Raw genomic sequence first — 15,998 nt, 5'->3', positions numbered from 1 at the left:
GAAAAAGGGGAACCCATCGTCCTCACAACTCAAAAAAAAAAAAAAAAAAAAATCCATCACTCTTATCTGCATGGTCAAGCTAAAGTGATACATGTATACAATGTGAATACTGCCACAATCAAATTGACAGTCCCTTGTCATCTCCACTAACCTAATGACCAGGAGAGGTGCATGGTAGGGCCTCTTCTCAAGAAGCCAGCTAATGAAGGTCCTCATCCTATCCGACGTCGAGTTATCCAGCTCTGGAAGCTCCATCTAGAATGAAGAATTACAGGTTCCGATGACTAATTCATATCACAGCAGAAAAGGAAATATGAGCAAAATCTTGTCTGAGATCAAGGAAGGTTAATCTTCAAATGAAAACTGCCAATTTCTGTCAACCAGTGCCTTTAAAGTACAAATATGAAAACCACACAACTAATGTGACACAGTTGTTGACTCTTTCAGTTCAATTTAGTTCAATTCATTTCTCATTTTCTTCACAGAGCATATTATCTTTACCAAAAAAAACAAAAAAATTACAAATGATCCTGTATACACATTGACTGACTGTAAGATGAAAATTAGAGGTGACTTCATCTGCATAATCTTTGTGACTTTAATCTGCATGCATCAAAGACATAGACCTGTAAAAGAAATTTATAACAGCTAACTCACCATTCCTTCTGGTATGCTTGCAAAGTTTGGGACATCCAAGACGTCCTGGCAGAATTCAGGCGAGATGGTCTGACCGACAAAGAGGTACATGGCATCACCGCAGTCCATGAGGAATGCACCGTCCCTGCTGAGGTACTCAGACGACAGACCGATAAGACCCGGCTGGGGTATGGCTTGATCATTGATCAGCAGACCGCCCTATATATATTTTTTAAATCAAGGGAGAGGGTTGAATAGAAAGACTTTATGATAAGTTTCCAGATAATTCAGTACAAATATCAATATATGTTTGCTTTGAAATTACCACAGCATGACATTGAAACAAGGATTTGTTTTTCATTTGTACCACTGCAATGCCTTGTTATCTCATGGTACAGTTTTCACATGATGACTGTATACACAGTAAGGGATTTGAATGCACAAATAGTCACAAGCCTGATAAAGGATATTTCCCTGCTGGTGAATAATCAAAAGTTGCACTGATATGGACTAAAGAAACTAATAATTTGCATTTTTCATTTACAAAAGCAAAGTCCATTCCAGTTTAATGACACTTTACTATGCCAGAAATTCGAGCACAGATAATGGATAGAAAATGTCACTAAGACGAAGTTCACACACTCACATCAATGTCATTCTGTCTCAAAATGTGTAAATACCTTTTGTGAAAAAAAAGAAAGAAATTAATTTGACTTGTTTTCCTGTTGAGGGTAACATGTTTAACTAGTTACTCTGACAGGCATACTTTTTATAAAATGAACTACCCAAGAAATATACAAATGTAAACTCCACTTTCACTACAATCATATGACATTCTCTGAGATCACTTTACTTTCATTTAGACATTTGACAAACAGCAATATTCGCGTGAAGCTCTGCTCCAGAGGATCCCAAGAGGGCGCCTTACCTCATCGCTCAAGTTGTGCACTGGGTAGAGGTCGGGATGCACATGGAGCATGATGTAAAGGAGGGGCATGCACTTGAACATTTCCATGGCGAACACACGGCTGTCCAGCTTGGTGCTTGTGCCGAGGCGGAACGCCATCTGCAAAATCAGATCAAACATGCGACATGTAATCAAAATGTCTTCCTGAACTATCAAGTGGCAGAAAAAAAAAGTAATTTATTGCTACCTCAGTGTTGTCTTGCTACCACAGCTGAATTACATACATGGACAAATAATCTCTTGTGAATCATCTTTAACTGAAGAAAGTGAAGAAGAGAGGAGAAGTTTAAATCACTTCTGTATACTACAAACTTGCATTCCAGGGGATGCTTGCACTCAAGACATTGAAATTCCGTGGTTCTAACGAGAAATCAGGGAGATCATTTTGTGCTACATGTGTTTCAATAAACCTCCTGCATAAACAGGGAGATAATTGGGCAGCTCTGGCTCTTGTGGCAACAGAATCGTGCAGACGAGCCCACCGCACGTCACAAGTCTCTACTCACGTTCTTCAGCAGTGACAGGGTGTACAGCGGCAGGAGGCGGAGATTGGGCGGGCACATGAGGGCGCCCATGGCGTGGGAGTTGGCGAGGGTCGTCCGGTAGGCGGCCAGGGAGTCAATGCACACGTTGACCAGGGCATCTCTGGCATCCCCGAGATTGGACGTCTGGCACTTGTCCACCGCTAAAATGGGGGTTGGGAGGGAGGGGAAGATTTAGAGCAAAATATGCCACTACTGAATAGTCCATTTTTTTCTCTCTCTCTCTTGCATGTTTCCTACTCACGGCGTCACAAATACAATGTACTTCACTTTGTTGAAATGCCCTGAGTTTCCGATTACAAGTGGAAAACCCGCTTTTTCTATGATTCAATGCTGAAATGAAAACATAAAAATGACAGTCAACAAGATTAGAGCACAATCTATTGTCAACATGATGTAATTTCATTCTGGAAAAGGAAGTTTTCCTGAGGAAAAACAAGATAATATGTCATTTGTTTTCAGGAGGTATTCTCAGCGTTGAACCACATATCAACAAGAAATGGTGATTAAATGTGCCAATCATTGGTCAATACCACACAAGGGTAAACATATTCATCACACAACAAAAAGGTGAGGTTACATAACCCACCCATCCTAGACAGAAGCCCTGTGATGGCCTGGGGATCTGCTGATACAATGACATCTGTCAGCTGGTTGGCCACCGGCAGGCACATGGTGTGAACTCGGATCCGGCGTTCACCTAATGACAGAAAAACAACAAACAAACATTCACTTTGAACTGACAAACTTCAACGATGGGACTTGAAGCTTATAAAGTCATGGATATATTCACTGTTATGGCTATCATTGTCACTTTTCTCCCATTGTGTCAGAACCTCGGTCAAACCTCTCAGAAAACATTTAAACAGACACCAACCACTGACTAAATTGGGTCATTACACAAAGCATCATGACTTGAAGGTCTGCATGGATCGTTGACATGTGAATGAATTAACAACACCAATGATAAACTTGTTTCTTCATATGATGACAGAGAACTCATTTGAATTGTAAGGAACAATATCACACACGGGAATTATGATCATTTTCGTGATCACTATAACGTGAACTTATCATGTAGATTTTTGTTCATATACATGCACTGTTAATTTATGTATGATTTTAAAAAAAAAAATCAAATTGAACTGAAAGGCCAAGAATGAAAAATGGATCAGCTTCAATATGTACCCAGTATCCTGATTACTAATCCTGATAAAAACGGTACATTTTCTTTTCACTAAACAGACTATCATCCACTGTGCATACATAAACAATTTGTGATATACACTCTATGCATAAAATTTCCCAGCATGGATGTATCACTTTAATGGAACAGGTCAAGTGGTCAAGAGATCCTTGGTCAACTGAAGTGGCTGAATGACCAACCTTTGCTGCTTGTGTAGAGTAGTGCTGCCTGGAAGCAAGCCATGGAGGAGCTGTTGAGGTTGTCCTCTATGGCTACCTGCATGGCAAAGCCAGCGTCGGGGTTGATGTTCGGCAGGGAGAGCAGGTCCGTCGACCGCACAAAGAAGTTTCCGTGGAACGCATGGATGCTCATCCCTGATGGACGGTAGTGGGGAGAGAGACGATGCGAAACAAAAACAACGGTTTCAAATTTGGTATCAGAGCAATGTCAGAAGCATAAGTAAATTGCTCATATGAACTACGCAATTCGCGGCTGATCTGACTGTTGATTTACAATAGATTGTGGCTGTAGGTGGTATTCATTCCCCCATCTTCAACAAAACTCATTTGACATTTCAATGCTTTGCATCAAACAATAAACCACATCACTACCAAAGCAACTGACTGGAACCAATGTAGGACCTTTATTTTCCAAAGGTTTCATTTTCATGTTCACTGCCATATTTCAGGTGTTATGTTGTGAGAATCATATGAACAGGGACTTTATAATCAGTCCTTTTTAAGACAGCAGAATGATCAAATTTGCATGAAAGTGAATTGTATACACTTTACATCACCTTGAATTGCATCTGTTTTAGGGGAACCTATCTTATTTTCATGTTACAGGCACAGAACACAGCATGTGCAAAAAAAGTTTGCCCTTCATGTCAGCATATTCGAGTTCATGAAACACGGTGTCGACTGTAGGTAAATTTATCCTCGAGATAGATTGCAGCACAATATTTACTAATGGGCCAATTCCATCCTCTCCCACTAAGCAGCTTTCAGGCTGAAGCAAAGGTTTCAAAGAAGGACAACAAGGATAAGAGTCTCACCCTTTGTGCATCGTATCCTCATGACTGCCTCGAAGCCGATCTTTCTCGTCAGATACCTCCTGAAGTCAGACTCGAGTCTTTCCGCCTGCATTGGATTCTGCACGGTGTGGAACGCCGGGTAGTGGTTCAGGCAGCCCCCAGAAAACTTTGCTATGCCAGCTGCGTGTGGAAATTGAGGAAAAAGCAAAGGTCAATTCTTTCAGACTTTTGTGACACTAAATAATACCATACACATGACAAGCCTTCATGATGGGATAGCTCTGTAATGGGTCTCAAACATTATCTGCTGTAACTCTTCTGTATGCTACACAGTATTTCTTTCTTTCTTTCCTTTTTTTTTTTTTTTTTGAAGAGAGTCTTTTGGTCACAACCATTTGCACACTTTCCACCTCATCAGCAAATTAACTTCAGAAGAGACATTTCACATCCACAATATTCAGTTAATATTAATGAATTCATATAATTTCATCTTGTTGCTTCTATTTCAAACAACACAGATGGTATGCCACTTATTTATTTGTCTTTTATTTGCACTAAATTACATTCCATAATTTTTATCTATGTACTATACAAATGTCTTTCCATTCTATCACTTTCACAAACATGTTTCTGAGGTGCTCAGCATGAAATTTTTAAGTATGCAAAAAGTAGGACATCAATACAGTAATCACTTCATGGAATAGGATGCAATATTGTCATGTCTCACTGAGTGAAAAAAAAAAGCAAACCAAAAACATTAAAACTCGTGACAGACATACCAAGAGTTGCAATGTCCATGTACTGTGCGCCCAATACAAACAAGTCTGCTGCCACCTGGTGTCCAGAGTACTCCAGGGCCGTTCTCTTGTAGAAGTCAGTGGCGGGACCAAGGTTTGGCACACTCTAAGATGATGGATTCAAGCAAACACGATCAAAGATAAGAACATTACAATTTTTTAGCTCACACATGTCTATCAATGTACAAAAAATTTGCAAGACATAGACTGTCCTTCTGCGCAGATATTTCACTAAAATTCCACAAGTCAAAGCTGGCATAGTGCACAAAAAGTCTTTTGAGGATCATCAGCTTTGAAGTAATGTCACTCAGATTAACAACCCTAAAATACATAACATTATAACTTAACCTTTTCAAAACAAAGACTGTAAAACTGAAGATATATTCATCTTTATAATATACTGAAAGTTCAATGAATAACTAGTGTAAAATGTAAGCATTGGATAATACTTTGAAGAAATAAATGATACCACAATTGCCCCCTCTCCATCCTAAATAATTATACACAATCATATGTTTAGGACTCAGTTATTAGTTGGAAATAACTACAAATGGGCAAGAGAGTTGTAGCTACCTTTGCTGTGGCTCTTTGATTGGGATCCTCTCGCGACTTGAGGGCGCCCACACCAACAGAGGGTAACGTACACTGAAATATCGTGACTCGACCTCCAGTTGGACTCTGTTGGAAAAAGAAACAATTTTACAATAGAAGAGAGAGAAAGAGACTAAAGGTGCGTTCGAGCGCTCTCCTAACGTAAACTGTACCGTTACGTACCCACACCAGAGGAGCGTTCAAACACTCCTGAAGTGTACCTTACCGAACTGAATCAAGCCAAAAGTGTACCACTTCCCGATGTGCTAAAAATGGGTACCAAAAGTGTACCAAAAGTTTGCATGTGAAGGATGCGCGTAACATGCACATACATCATAATGCAAAGAGTTCATTCTCTTCGTTTAGGATATCTGTAAGTAGTTTAAGCACACCAGGTGAATGACCCCATTGCTACAAAATGCATGATACTTCCTCTAAAAATAACTCATGATGAAAGCTTTCTCGACAGAGCGCTCAAATGCTCCAAATCTGGCACAGTTCAGAACAGTATGCTTTGGTTCGCTTTAGAGTGCTTGAACGCACCCTAGGGCTGTCAGAAGAGAAAGAGACTGAAACAACTACAACACTTGTGCAAACTGAGGAGCTGATGTTGTGGCTAAGTGGAAAAGACCATGGACTATCAATCACTATTTTCCTGGTTGGAGTGCACTGGCTGTGACAGTTATATATGCCCCACGGCAAGACAATTTACTGTCACTGCCCAACCCTTCTGAAGGGACCTTAATCTCTCAGTCTTGTGGTTGCTTGCTTAAAAGCTTTCAATGCTTCCTTAGTGGTCACACCAACACATATCAATGCAACCAACCAAAGAAAAAATGAATATATAAATAAATGCGGCTAAATCATTAGGGAACCTCAAAGCTCAGTCTGAAGAGAATGCGCCTTGATGTGACAAACCTGAACATCAATCACCATTGGCAGGCAAAGTCTTGTTTACCATGTCACTTTTGATCATTGAATTTCTTGCTCATATTCAAAGACACAGTTATGCTGTGAAGATGTCACAGTACAGGCACCTTGACATCTCGACAAGCTTTCAAATATTGGCAATTAAATGGCAAATTGAATAACACTTGAAATAGTCCAGCTTTATCTTCAGCTCTGTACAGTCCTATCAAGTTAACTTATTATTTCCCTGCTGATTTGTAGTTTTGAATTTGATATTTATATTCATAATTGGTCATTCTTTCCTTTTAGTGATGAAAGCGAGAGCTACAGGTGATGACTTTTAAAAAAAAACGGTAGTGGAAACAAGACATACCATGAGTTTGAGAGCAGCTTGTAAGGCTGGTCCCAGTGCCGTCTGCGTATTCTTGTTGTCCACAAACATGGCCGGCAGTTGATTGAGGAGCTCACATATTAACTGTAGGAGAGGGATGTAACATACAAAAAGAAAATGAAAGAAAGCTTGAATTTATGTCTCTGAGATATCTAAAAGTGAAAAAGCCGAGACTCCATGAGTTCAAAAATGTCCTAATTAAAGACTGTTCATTTTTCTTTTAATCTCCTGGTGAGCTCTTCTCTACACTTTATACATATGCATATGTCACTTCAAAACGCACAAGAGAAACACTGTATCAGTAAAGCATGTCACTAGGACTTTTTTCTCTCTCTTAATGGAATGTTTGGGCTTGGTGGTTCTCAGTTTCACTTCTGAGTTGGAGTCAACATTATACAAAATAGAGAAGATGAAAATGGCTGCCTTTTAAAAACATTTCTTTAGGTGCAGAATTTGCACATACAATCTTCATAAATATTATATTGTATTTTCTCAAACTGAAAAAAACAAAACAAAACAAAGATGTATATGCATACAATGGGAGGTATATTAATCCTTCCTTATCCAAATATGGGTGCACGCACAGACTTCTTGACTTACCTCTTTTGATTCATGAACATTGACCAAGAGATCACTCGGGCAAGGCAGGAAAACATCTGAGAAAGAAAAACCATAGAAGAATCAAAATATTTTGCTACCATCTGTCATACAATCTAAGGGGGTTTCTGTTCTGATTCTGCAGAATACACACAACAGAGAATCAAACTCATCGTAATGGACTAACAATAGTCATCATAAAACTGAGCTTGTCACTCATAAGCATGTCAAATACAATCCAACTTTGGTCTGATTCCTGGCAACCTACTCAAATCTTATAAAGCTGTGGAGCTGTGAATATGCACAAATTACCTGCCACTAGTAAGTATGCATTCCCTTGGAATAAACCACTGGCTTTACAACTTTTATTGTCTCACTAACATGAGGTCCTAGTCATGACATTGGACATTAATTAAACACTCCATCATCCTTCAACACAAAAAGATCAATGCACTTGAAATTCCTAAAAGCATTGTAAGTAATTTATTGTTTGCTCCATACATGTGAAAAGAACAGAAATGAAAAAAAAATAAATAAATGGACAAAGTAATCATGTATTAGTAGACATGAAAGAGTAGTAGGAAGTTGTATGTCATACAGATTTCAATGTGTGCACAGTATGGCTAGAATACTTCTAAGTGATTTTGAACAATGAAACGAAAAATTCATAGTTGCAACCGATTGACAACTTCCCCTTAATCGACATGAATAAACACTAATCATTCAGTGTTGGAAGTAGTAGTCATGATAATCTGCGCTTGTTTACATCAATGAAGGGCAATTTGACAATCAGTTGCAATAAGCCCAACTCCACACAAGAATTCATGAATTTGAAGAATCATAGTGATCACTGTGCGTGCATAAGTAGGCCGCCAACTGCGGAACATACCGTCCACATCCGAAACGACCATCATCTGCGGCCGGGTGGCGCCCTCCGGCAGGCTGTAGAAGTGCAGCGTGCTGTCGAACGTGATAAAGCCGATCATGGTGCGGGCATCGCCGGGCATCTTCTCCATGTACTCTAGGAGCGTCTGGCAGATGACCGACAGGTAGCCGGACTCCACCGCGCTGAAGGAGACATCCAGGAGGAAGAGATAGACAGCTGGCTGGGGCGGCCGCAGCTGAAAAACAAGAATGCACATATTCCCATTTATACGCAGCGTATTCACTGATATTTCAAATTTGCATGATGATCACCTCTTCATCAAATCTTTCGTTGTGATTTTAAATTTGTGACTTCTGGGCCCTGTTGCATAAGAAAATGCAGTCAACCTTTAGTCACATATCAGCCGATCACAACTGAGTATTCAGAGACATATGTTTGATCTCAATTTTAATGCAACAAGGAACTGGAATTTCAAAGCCACACTGATTAAAAAAACAAACAAACAAACAACAAAACAATACTACTTCAATCAACATGACCTTTAGCCAGACGAGATAATACTTGTACTTCAACACTTGTAGTGTTGTATACAGTTCTTAAAGCAAAGAATCACAATTGTGTTACACTTGTCTCCACTAGAAGCCCTGATAACATTATGATGGGCAAAAAGTGGACAAAAATACATCCCGTACATTGATTCCTACCAAAAACAGCTGGAAAAAAATAGAAATCATTCTGGAGTGATGCAACTCCAGAGCAAATCAGACAGTGCATCAATTTGAAGAAAAAAAAAACACACAAACAATATAAAATCTCTCCTCTAACTTGTGCAAAACAAACACAGACAAATAAAAATCTCCTTTCATTCTGTTTGGTAGGTAGCTGCATTCAGGGTATTGGCCACAAGCTTGCGGACATATGTAGTCTGAAGATGAAAGTCTCACCATGTACTCTGAAGGTGCGATGAACTCTATTGTTGAGGATTTGATTTCAGGCCTCCTCTGCGGTTCTCCGTACGTCTTCGTGACAGGGTCAAAGGTGAACTCTTCGGGTACTGCCAGAAAGAAAAGAATCAATCCAAGGAGCTTAAATGAAAATCCACCTGTTCAAGGTTCAAGGAGGGTAGCTCCCTTTATGCAAGCCAATCTAAAAGCTTGGAAATTTAACTTTTTCACAACTATGGGGCCAGGGTATAAGTCGTGTCAAAAGTTTCATACAAGTTTCCTCTTGTTACAATGGATTAATTTTTTCCCATCATCCATCTCTACTTATTAACCTAGTATGCAAAGTCTGCATCAATACGTCAAATGGTACTCTCTCATTTGCCTGTCTTCTAACATTTTAATCCTTTCTTCATGAGATGAGCATGTTAGGCTTGGCTTTCCTAATGGGTTAAAATAGTGTACCTAGTACTCCTGTATTATGTGTCAGTATCTTTCAATAACGTGTAATGATTTTTTATGAATTAACTGGCATCTACATATTGTATAAATTGAACAGGTAAAAAAATGAACCTGGGAAAAGAGTCAATGAAGATGGATAGATCAATTGGCAGCTCCATACCTATTCTTGTGTAGCCCAAAAATATTGGTCAGTATGACTGGACGCTTACATTTTCCTTTTTCTGCCCCTCACCCACACAGCGCAAGTGTATCAAAGCTAGCCATGAAATTATAACATTGCTCTATTTCGATACATATGAGCAATTTTTTATTAAATTCATGATTTTGCACATGAAGAGGTACAGTCAACAGAAGAAAAAAAAAATTGCTTGGAAGCCCCCACTTGGGGCAAAAGAACATTGAGATGTCTACTCACAGTCGTTGACCCTGAAGCAGAGATTGCAGCGCCACCGCCGGTTGTCGATGAAGGCGACAAACGGGTTGATGTAGGTGCGACAAGATCTGCAACGGACTATCACACTGGACTGGATTACTGGTAAGTGCTGCGTGGGAAAAGATTCACATGTACTAATGGTGACAACTGGGCTTTATCAAACATTTCATTAGTAATGCCATTCTAGCAAAGCGTGCCTCAAGCACATAAAAGTGTATGTCTCACTCTGTTTATATCATCCGAGTCCTTAAACGACAGAGTCGTGAAAAAGACTGGGATTTCCTAAAATGCGTTTCTTGCAAACTGGCACGACTGGCTTGAGAAGGAGGCACTATGCTCAATAGATTTTTGGGCAGTTTACCATCAAATAATACTCTAATTCTGTTCAATTATTCAGTCTAATTGTAAGATAGTTGATAGGTGATCAAAATACTTAATGAAAAAAATAGTTGTGAGAGTTAATTCTAAATTATCTGAAAACCCGAGTAAATGATAAACAGTATCATGCCACAGTTATCAGACTGCACTATGGAGAGTTTGCACTTACTGAGAGGTCCCTGAACGGGTGAATGATGAGGCCGAAAGGAAGTCTGGATTTCTGAAGCAGTGACTGAGATTCTGGGATGGCATTCAAGGTGCACCGAAATACACTGAAGAGAGAGAATATAATATGTATTTAGGAGTGACAAAACAGGTAAAAGATGTATTTACAAACTTAATATCAACAAGCACCTAACAAAATCAGCAAGTGGTTTGAAGTGACAGAACATATGCAATTCATTAAACCAAAAGATATGCAATGTACAATGTAAGAGCAATTTGCATAGATTCGTCAGCTGATTCCGACATGACACTGATGCAATGTAACCATCAATTTTAAAGTAATTCCACTTCAGGTTTATTCCACATTCCATTTTCAATACAGTATAACAAAATCTAAAATTACAAGATTTCCCCAAACAAATTTGCAGCTAAACTCTTGTTGACAAATATCGATCTTGCCATGTAAGATGAGGAGAGACTGACACTCGGGAAATATGAGTGTCCTGCCAGATTTGGAACAGTTGTTTAAAGGCATAATTTACCATTTGCAGATGAAACAAAAACCCAACATTAGTGCTTTAAAATAGTTCTAAAATGAGAGTTAGGGATAGAAACAACCACTGTAAAAATTTGAATCCGTATAATCGATGTTAAGTATTGTTAAATACACAAAATGTGAACAATAGTTATAATAAGAATGCTTTCAGACTAAACCGTATACAGTTATGGTTTATTGAGAAAAATGCTGATATCTCCTCATATTTTAGGCTTTATTGCAAAAATTTTATGTGGTAGGATGTTTTGTGGTACAACAGACCTACACATATGCATCAAATGTGATATCTTGAACATTTTTGAAATCACTGCTCCCAAAGGTAAACTGGACCTTTAAATGAAACAAGGGGTAACTCCCATTCCAATGTCATCTTTCCCCAGACATGGTGAAATCCCCTACGTAAAATTTCTACTGTCAAATATCAATCATCCCCTCTATCCAGTAAAAGGTAAAGGGTACAACAAGTCGTCGCTCTCCTGAGCATTTGGCATCTTAGAGATACATAACTAGGTTTTGTGGCCCCAACCATGAAGTGTATGTCCCCTACCCCTTCCCCTTGCCCCTACCTCCCCCCCCCCCCCCCCATCTCCAAGCAGACCAACATCTCCCTTCCCCTCACCTCCCCCATCTTCCCTAGTCCTTTTTACTCACTCTGGACTGACTTGGAGCTTCTGGTAGTCTGGGTGGAGCTTGGCTTTGGGAGGCTTGAACTCCTTGGCCTGCACTATGTGCCTCTCCTGAAGCAGGTTGAACGGCCGTGTCTCTTGAAGCCGCAGGTTGTTCATTCCTGCATTGATGTCATTCATTGATGTCTTTTAAAAAAACAAAAAACAAAACAAATAATATACACATAAGTACTCCATGGATTTCTAAGCTACACATTTTGTATGCCTAATCCACTAGTCTTCTCATCTACCTACTTATTCATAAATCAATCTTTCTATCCATCAAATTTTCTCATGGAATGTCCTTTATCTGTCTATTCATTCATTTATTTATTTTTTTTGACTCAGTATCAACATTCAGTAAGAACAGTGACAAAAACAATGGATACTGCACACACACACACACACACAAAATACTTTTTGAGATTAAAGATTAGTAGTCTGCAGAGTTAGTTGACAATGCATACACAAAGAGAACTTGGGTCAGTGAGCTCTTGGGTGAGTTATAATAGCTCCTTAAAGTTTCAGTTGCAACCATTGTTGATGTATATGCCTGTTTCCCTAGGAGGACATGCATAAGAAACCTAAATGTGCTAAAGCAAAATAGATACATCTATGCTCTTTTTATTTTATTTTATTTTTATTTTTTTAATGTCTCATTGATAATAACATCATCATAGCCAGAGGCCGAATTGTGACAATTTATATAAAATAAATAAAAACAAAATACACACTCCAATAGCTCATTAAAAAAAAAAAATCCAAGTATACATTAACCCTTAGATTACACTGACATGTCTATTGCAAACTTCTAAGTATATTGATTGAAAGCACTCTTACACCTGGAAAAAAAAAAACAAGAAAAAAAAAAACAATGGCACTTACTACATACAATAGGGCAAACATCACATCTACTAAAATCATCAAAAAATATTCATAATTTAAAAGACATTTTTACCATCTCCATAATAACCAAGGTTCATTCACTGCCTCCGTGATGTAACAGGGGTCAAACATGGCATATCATCTGTTTAGGTACATCTTTACACAGTTCAATAACATGTTTGTTAGCTCAAAACCATGACCATGCTCTATCATCACACATACTGTAAAAGTGGATATTTTCGCGCGACTAATTTTTCGCGCTAGGCCGGGTCAGAAGAGTTTCGCATGTTTTTAATTCCGCGGAATCAAGATATCACGCACAGGAACGTATGGCAAGCAAAAATATTCGCGTGTTTTTATTTTCGCGCTAGTTTCTGGTTGCGCGAAATGCGCGAAAATTTCAACACCGCGAAAATTTCCACTTTTACAGTAAATTACTAATAAAAACAAACTGTTAGTACAGTAACTGAAACAACAAGGCAGACATGCATCAACAAAAAACAAACAAATACACAGTTAGATTAGTGGTTTTAATGATAGCCAGACACTTCTCTGTTAATGTTTCAATTCAGCTTATTCATCAAAAAGCGTTCTACACGCCAACACAATGTTAAAGCACACACAGCTACTAACAACCACACAAGTTGCGATACAAAACCAAAACATCCATTGTAACCAGACTGCCGAAGCGCCAAATCATATTGCACAAAAGGGTCAAAGTTGAACGAAAACCAAGCACATGCACAACATCCATGCACTTCATGCAAACGGACTCACTGCCTCCTTCTTTATCGCATCATTCGGCACCTCGTTCATCGGGCCACCCCTGGAACCCACCTGCGAGGGTTGGAATGGCCCTGGCTGCTGTGCCATGCCAGTGGGTGGCTGGGCCATTCCACTATTCGGCTGGGGAGGTGCAGTTCCCATGTAACCTGGTTGCTGGGGATACTGTCTTCTCCCTGAAAAAATATTCAATTTACAAAGTCCATTCCATGATATAACATCCCATACATTGTGTTGTACAAATTACATCATCACTGATTTTCACTGAAATATTTCACTTGAGTCAATACTACTTTTACATCTATAAAACCATTTGATAGGATCAACCAATACCAAGACTAAATACATCTATGACAGCTAATGACAAAAAGAAAATCATTTTTAGATACAGAATGTATTCATCACCATTAGTCTTTTCCATCCCCCCCCCCTTTCAACATTCAACATTATACTCATGCTCATAAGATCTTGTTAACCCTATATGCACTCCCACAGCCTAGCGACAATCTACCATGTGCAGGGAAGCGCGTTAACGACAATTTGCCATATGAATGATGAAATACAAGAGTATCATTCTCCCCTGCTCAAGTCCAGTAAATGTTTGACAAGATTCTTCGCAACAGATTCAGCTAAAAAGCTGTGTTCCCACAAAATTCCTTTTGGGTCTTCTACATGACACACTATGAAATGTAAAACAACTTAAACAGAGAGAGAACCAAGATATCAACACGAGACTCCAATAGCAAGCATTGCTACACAATGTACTGTCTTGCAAATATTGGTAAATTTCACTGTGTATAACCGACTGTAGTCAAAATTCTCACTCACTAGATACGTTAATATATCCTTGATTCTACTGAAATTTCATTTAAAATGTGGTGATGTACCCTAAGAAATACAGTACCTCCTTCGTGATTAATGAGACTTATTATACACCTACCTGTCATGCCACCAGCCCTAGATATATCTTGTCCCGTTGGTGGGCCTGTCGGGGGACCCATGGGAGGCCCAGTTGGAGGGCCCGTAGGAGGGCCGCCCATAGGAGGCCCACCCATAGGGGGCCCGCCCATCGGTGGTCCACCCATGGGAGGGGGACCCGTGGGAGGGGGGCCTCCAACAGCAGGGGGCGCATGTCCACCAGGAGGAGGGGGTCCCAGGTACTGACCGCTGGCATGGGTGGGTGGCCCTGTGTAGGTGTTGGAATGGCCAAACTGGCCATGCTGGAGGAACTCACCGGCTGGAGGTGGACCTGAAGAAGAAGTTGCAGGGTAACTTATGAGTTCCTCATTCAAAAGGCAATAGAAAGAACACAACGTCTCAATTACTTGTTTAGAGGGATTGCATAGTTTTGGTTGAGACCTAATTTCAGGTTTCTAACATTTTTTGGTGAGATAATGAAAAACCTCTAATAAAATGTAAAAGAGAATGTTATTCCAAGAGAAATTCAACGTTCATTCGATGAAAATTGGTTTTGAAATAGCCAAGATATCCAAAATAGAGCGATCCAAATAAAAGGTGGAACCCACTTTTTATCACAATTGCTTTGATTTACTTTGTTTTTGGATGTCTAAGCCATTCCAAAACCGATTTTCATCAAATAAACTTTGAATTCCTATTAGAATGGTATACTCTGTACTACTGGTATTTCATAAGTGAATCCTTGGTACCTTGCAAAAAGTTAAAAGCCCAATTCTCATCTCCACCAATACTATACCATCCCTTTAATGATGATAGTTTGTTATATCATAACTCAATCATTGGCAACCATCTGCTCTTTGTTTACTGTAAAAGTGGATATTTTCGCGTGAGTAATTTTTAACACTCGGCCGGGTAAGATGAATTTCACATGTTTTTAATTCATTAAGTAGAAAAATGAGCAAAGGAAATGGAATTCCATCGGAATTCGAACCCGAGACCTCCAGATTGCTAGCCCGGTGCTCTACCGACTAAGCTTTAGAAAGCCCTAGTACAGTGTTTGTCCAAGAAACCCTTAATTCCGCAGAATCAGGACATTAACTACTGGAATATATGGCAGGCAAAATTATTCGCGGGCTTCTATTTTCGCGCTAGCTTCTGGTTTCGCGAAGTACACAAAAATTTCAACACAATGAAAATTTCCACTTATAAATGCTCTGTATTCATACTCTGTAAATCTGTTCTAATATTCCCCAGAAGAAGAGAAAATCTAATTCCCT

General features: G+C 39.3%; 1 protein-coding gene across 1 annotated transcript in view; it reads right to left on the bottom strand.

Moving 5' to 3' along the window:
- LOC140229079 (protein transport protein Sec24A-like) overlaps nt 1-15,998 on the bottom strand; it is a 35,396-nt gene that overhangs the window by 1,924 nt on the left and 17,474 nt on the right. Inside the window, exons 5-22 of the mRNA XM_072309340.1 lie at nt 14,744-15,052; nt 13,858-13,979; nt 12,122-12,282; nt 10,919-11,021; nt 10,354-10,480; nt 9,480-9,589; nt 8,539-8,770; nt 7,653-7,708; nt 7,035-7,136; nt 5,735-5,839; nt 5,144-5,267; nt 4,386-4,544; nt 3,532-3,705; nt 2,735-2,845; nt 2,110-2,288; nt 1,565-1,702; nt 658-855; nt 152-255 (exon numbers count right to left, since the gene is read on the bottom strand). Of these exons, the coding sequence (XP_072165441.1) occupies nt 152-255; nt 658-855; nt 1,565-1,702; nt 2,110-2,288; nt 2,735-2,845; nt 3,532-3,705; nt 4,386-4,544; nt 5,144-5,267; nt 5,735-5,839; nt 7,035-7,136; nt 7,653-7,708; nt 8,539-8,770; nt 9,480-9,589; nt 10,354-10,480; nt 10,919-11,021; nt 12,122-12,282; nt 13,858-13,979; nt 14,744-15,052 (2,614 nt within the window). The remainder of the gene's footprint in view (nt 1-151; nt 256-657; nt 856-1,564; nt 1,703-2,109; nt 2,289-2,734; nt 2,846-3,531; nt 3,706-4,385; nt 4,545-5,143; nt 5,268-5,734; nt 5,840-7,034; nt 7,137-7,652; nt 7,709-8,538; nt 8,771-9,479; nt 9,590-10,353; nt 10,481-10,918; nt 11,022-12,121; nt 12,283-13,857; nt 13,980-14,743; nt 15,053-15,998) is intronic.

This window comes from Diadema setosum, chromosome 5 (assembly GCF_964275005.1).
Source record: "Diadema setosum chromosome 5, eeDiaSeto1, whole genome shotgun sequence".
NCBI classification, from domain to species: Eukaryota; Metazoa; Echinodermata; class Echinoidea; order Diadematoida; family Diadematidae; genus Diadema; species Diadema setosum.
The sequence above is the reverse complement of the archived record's forward strand: the minus strand, read 5'-3'. Positions and strand labels throughout refer to the sequence as shown.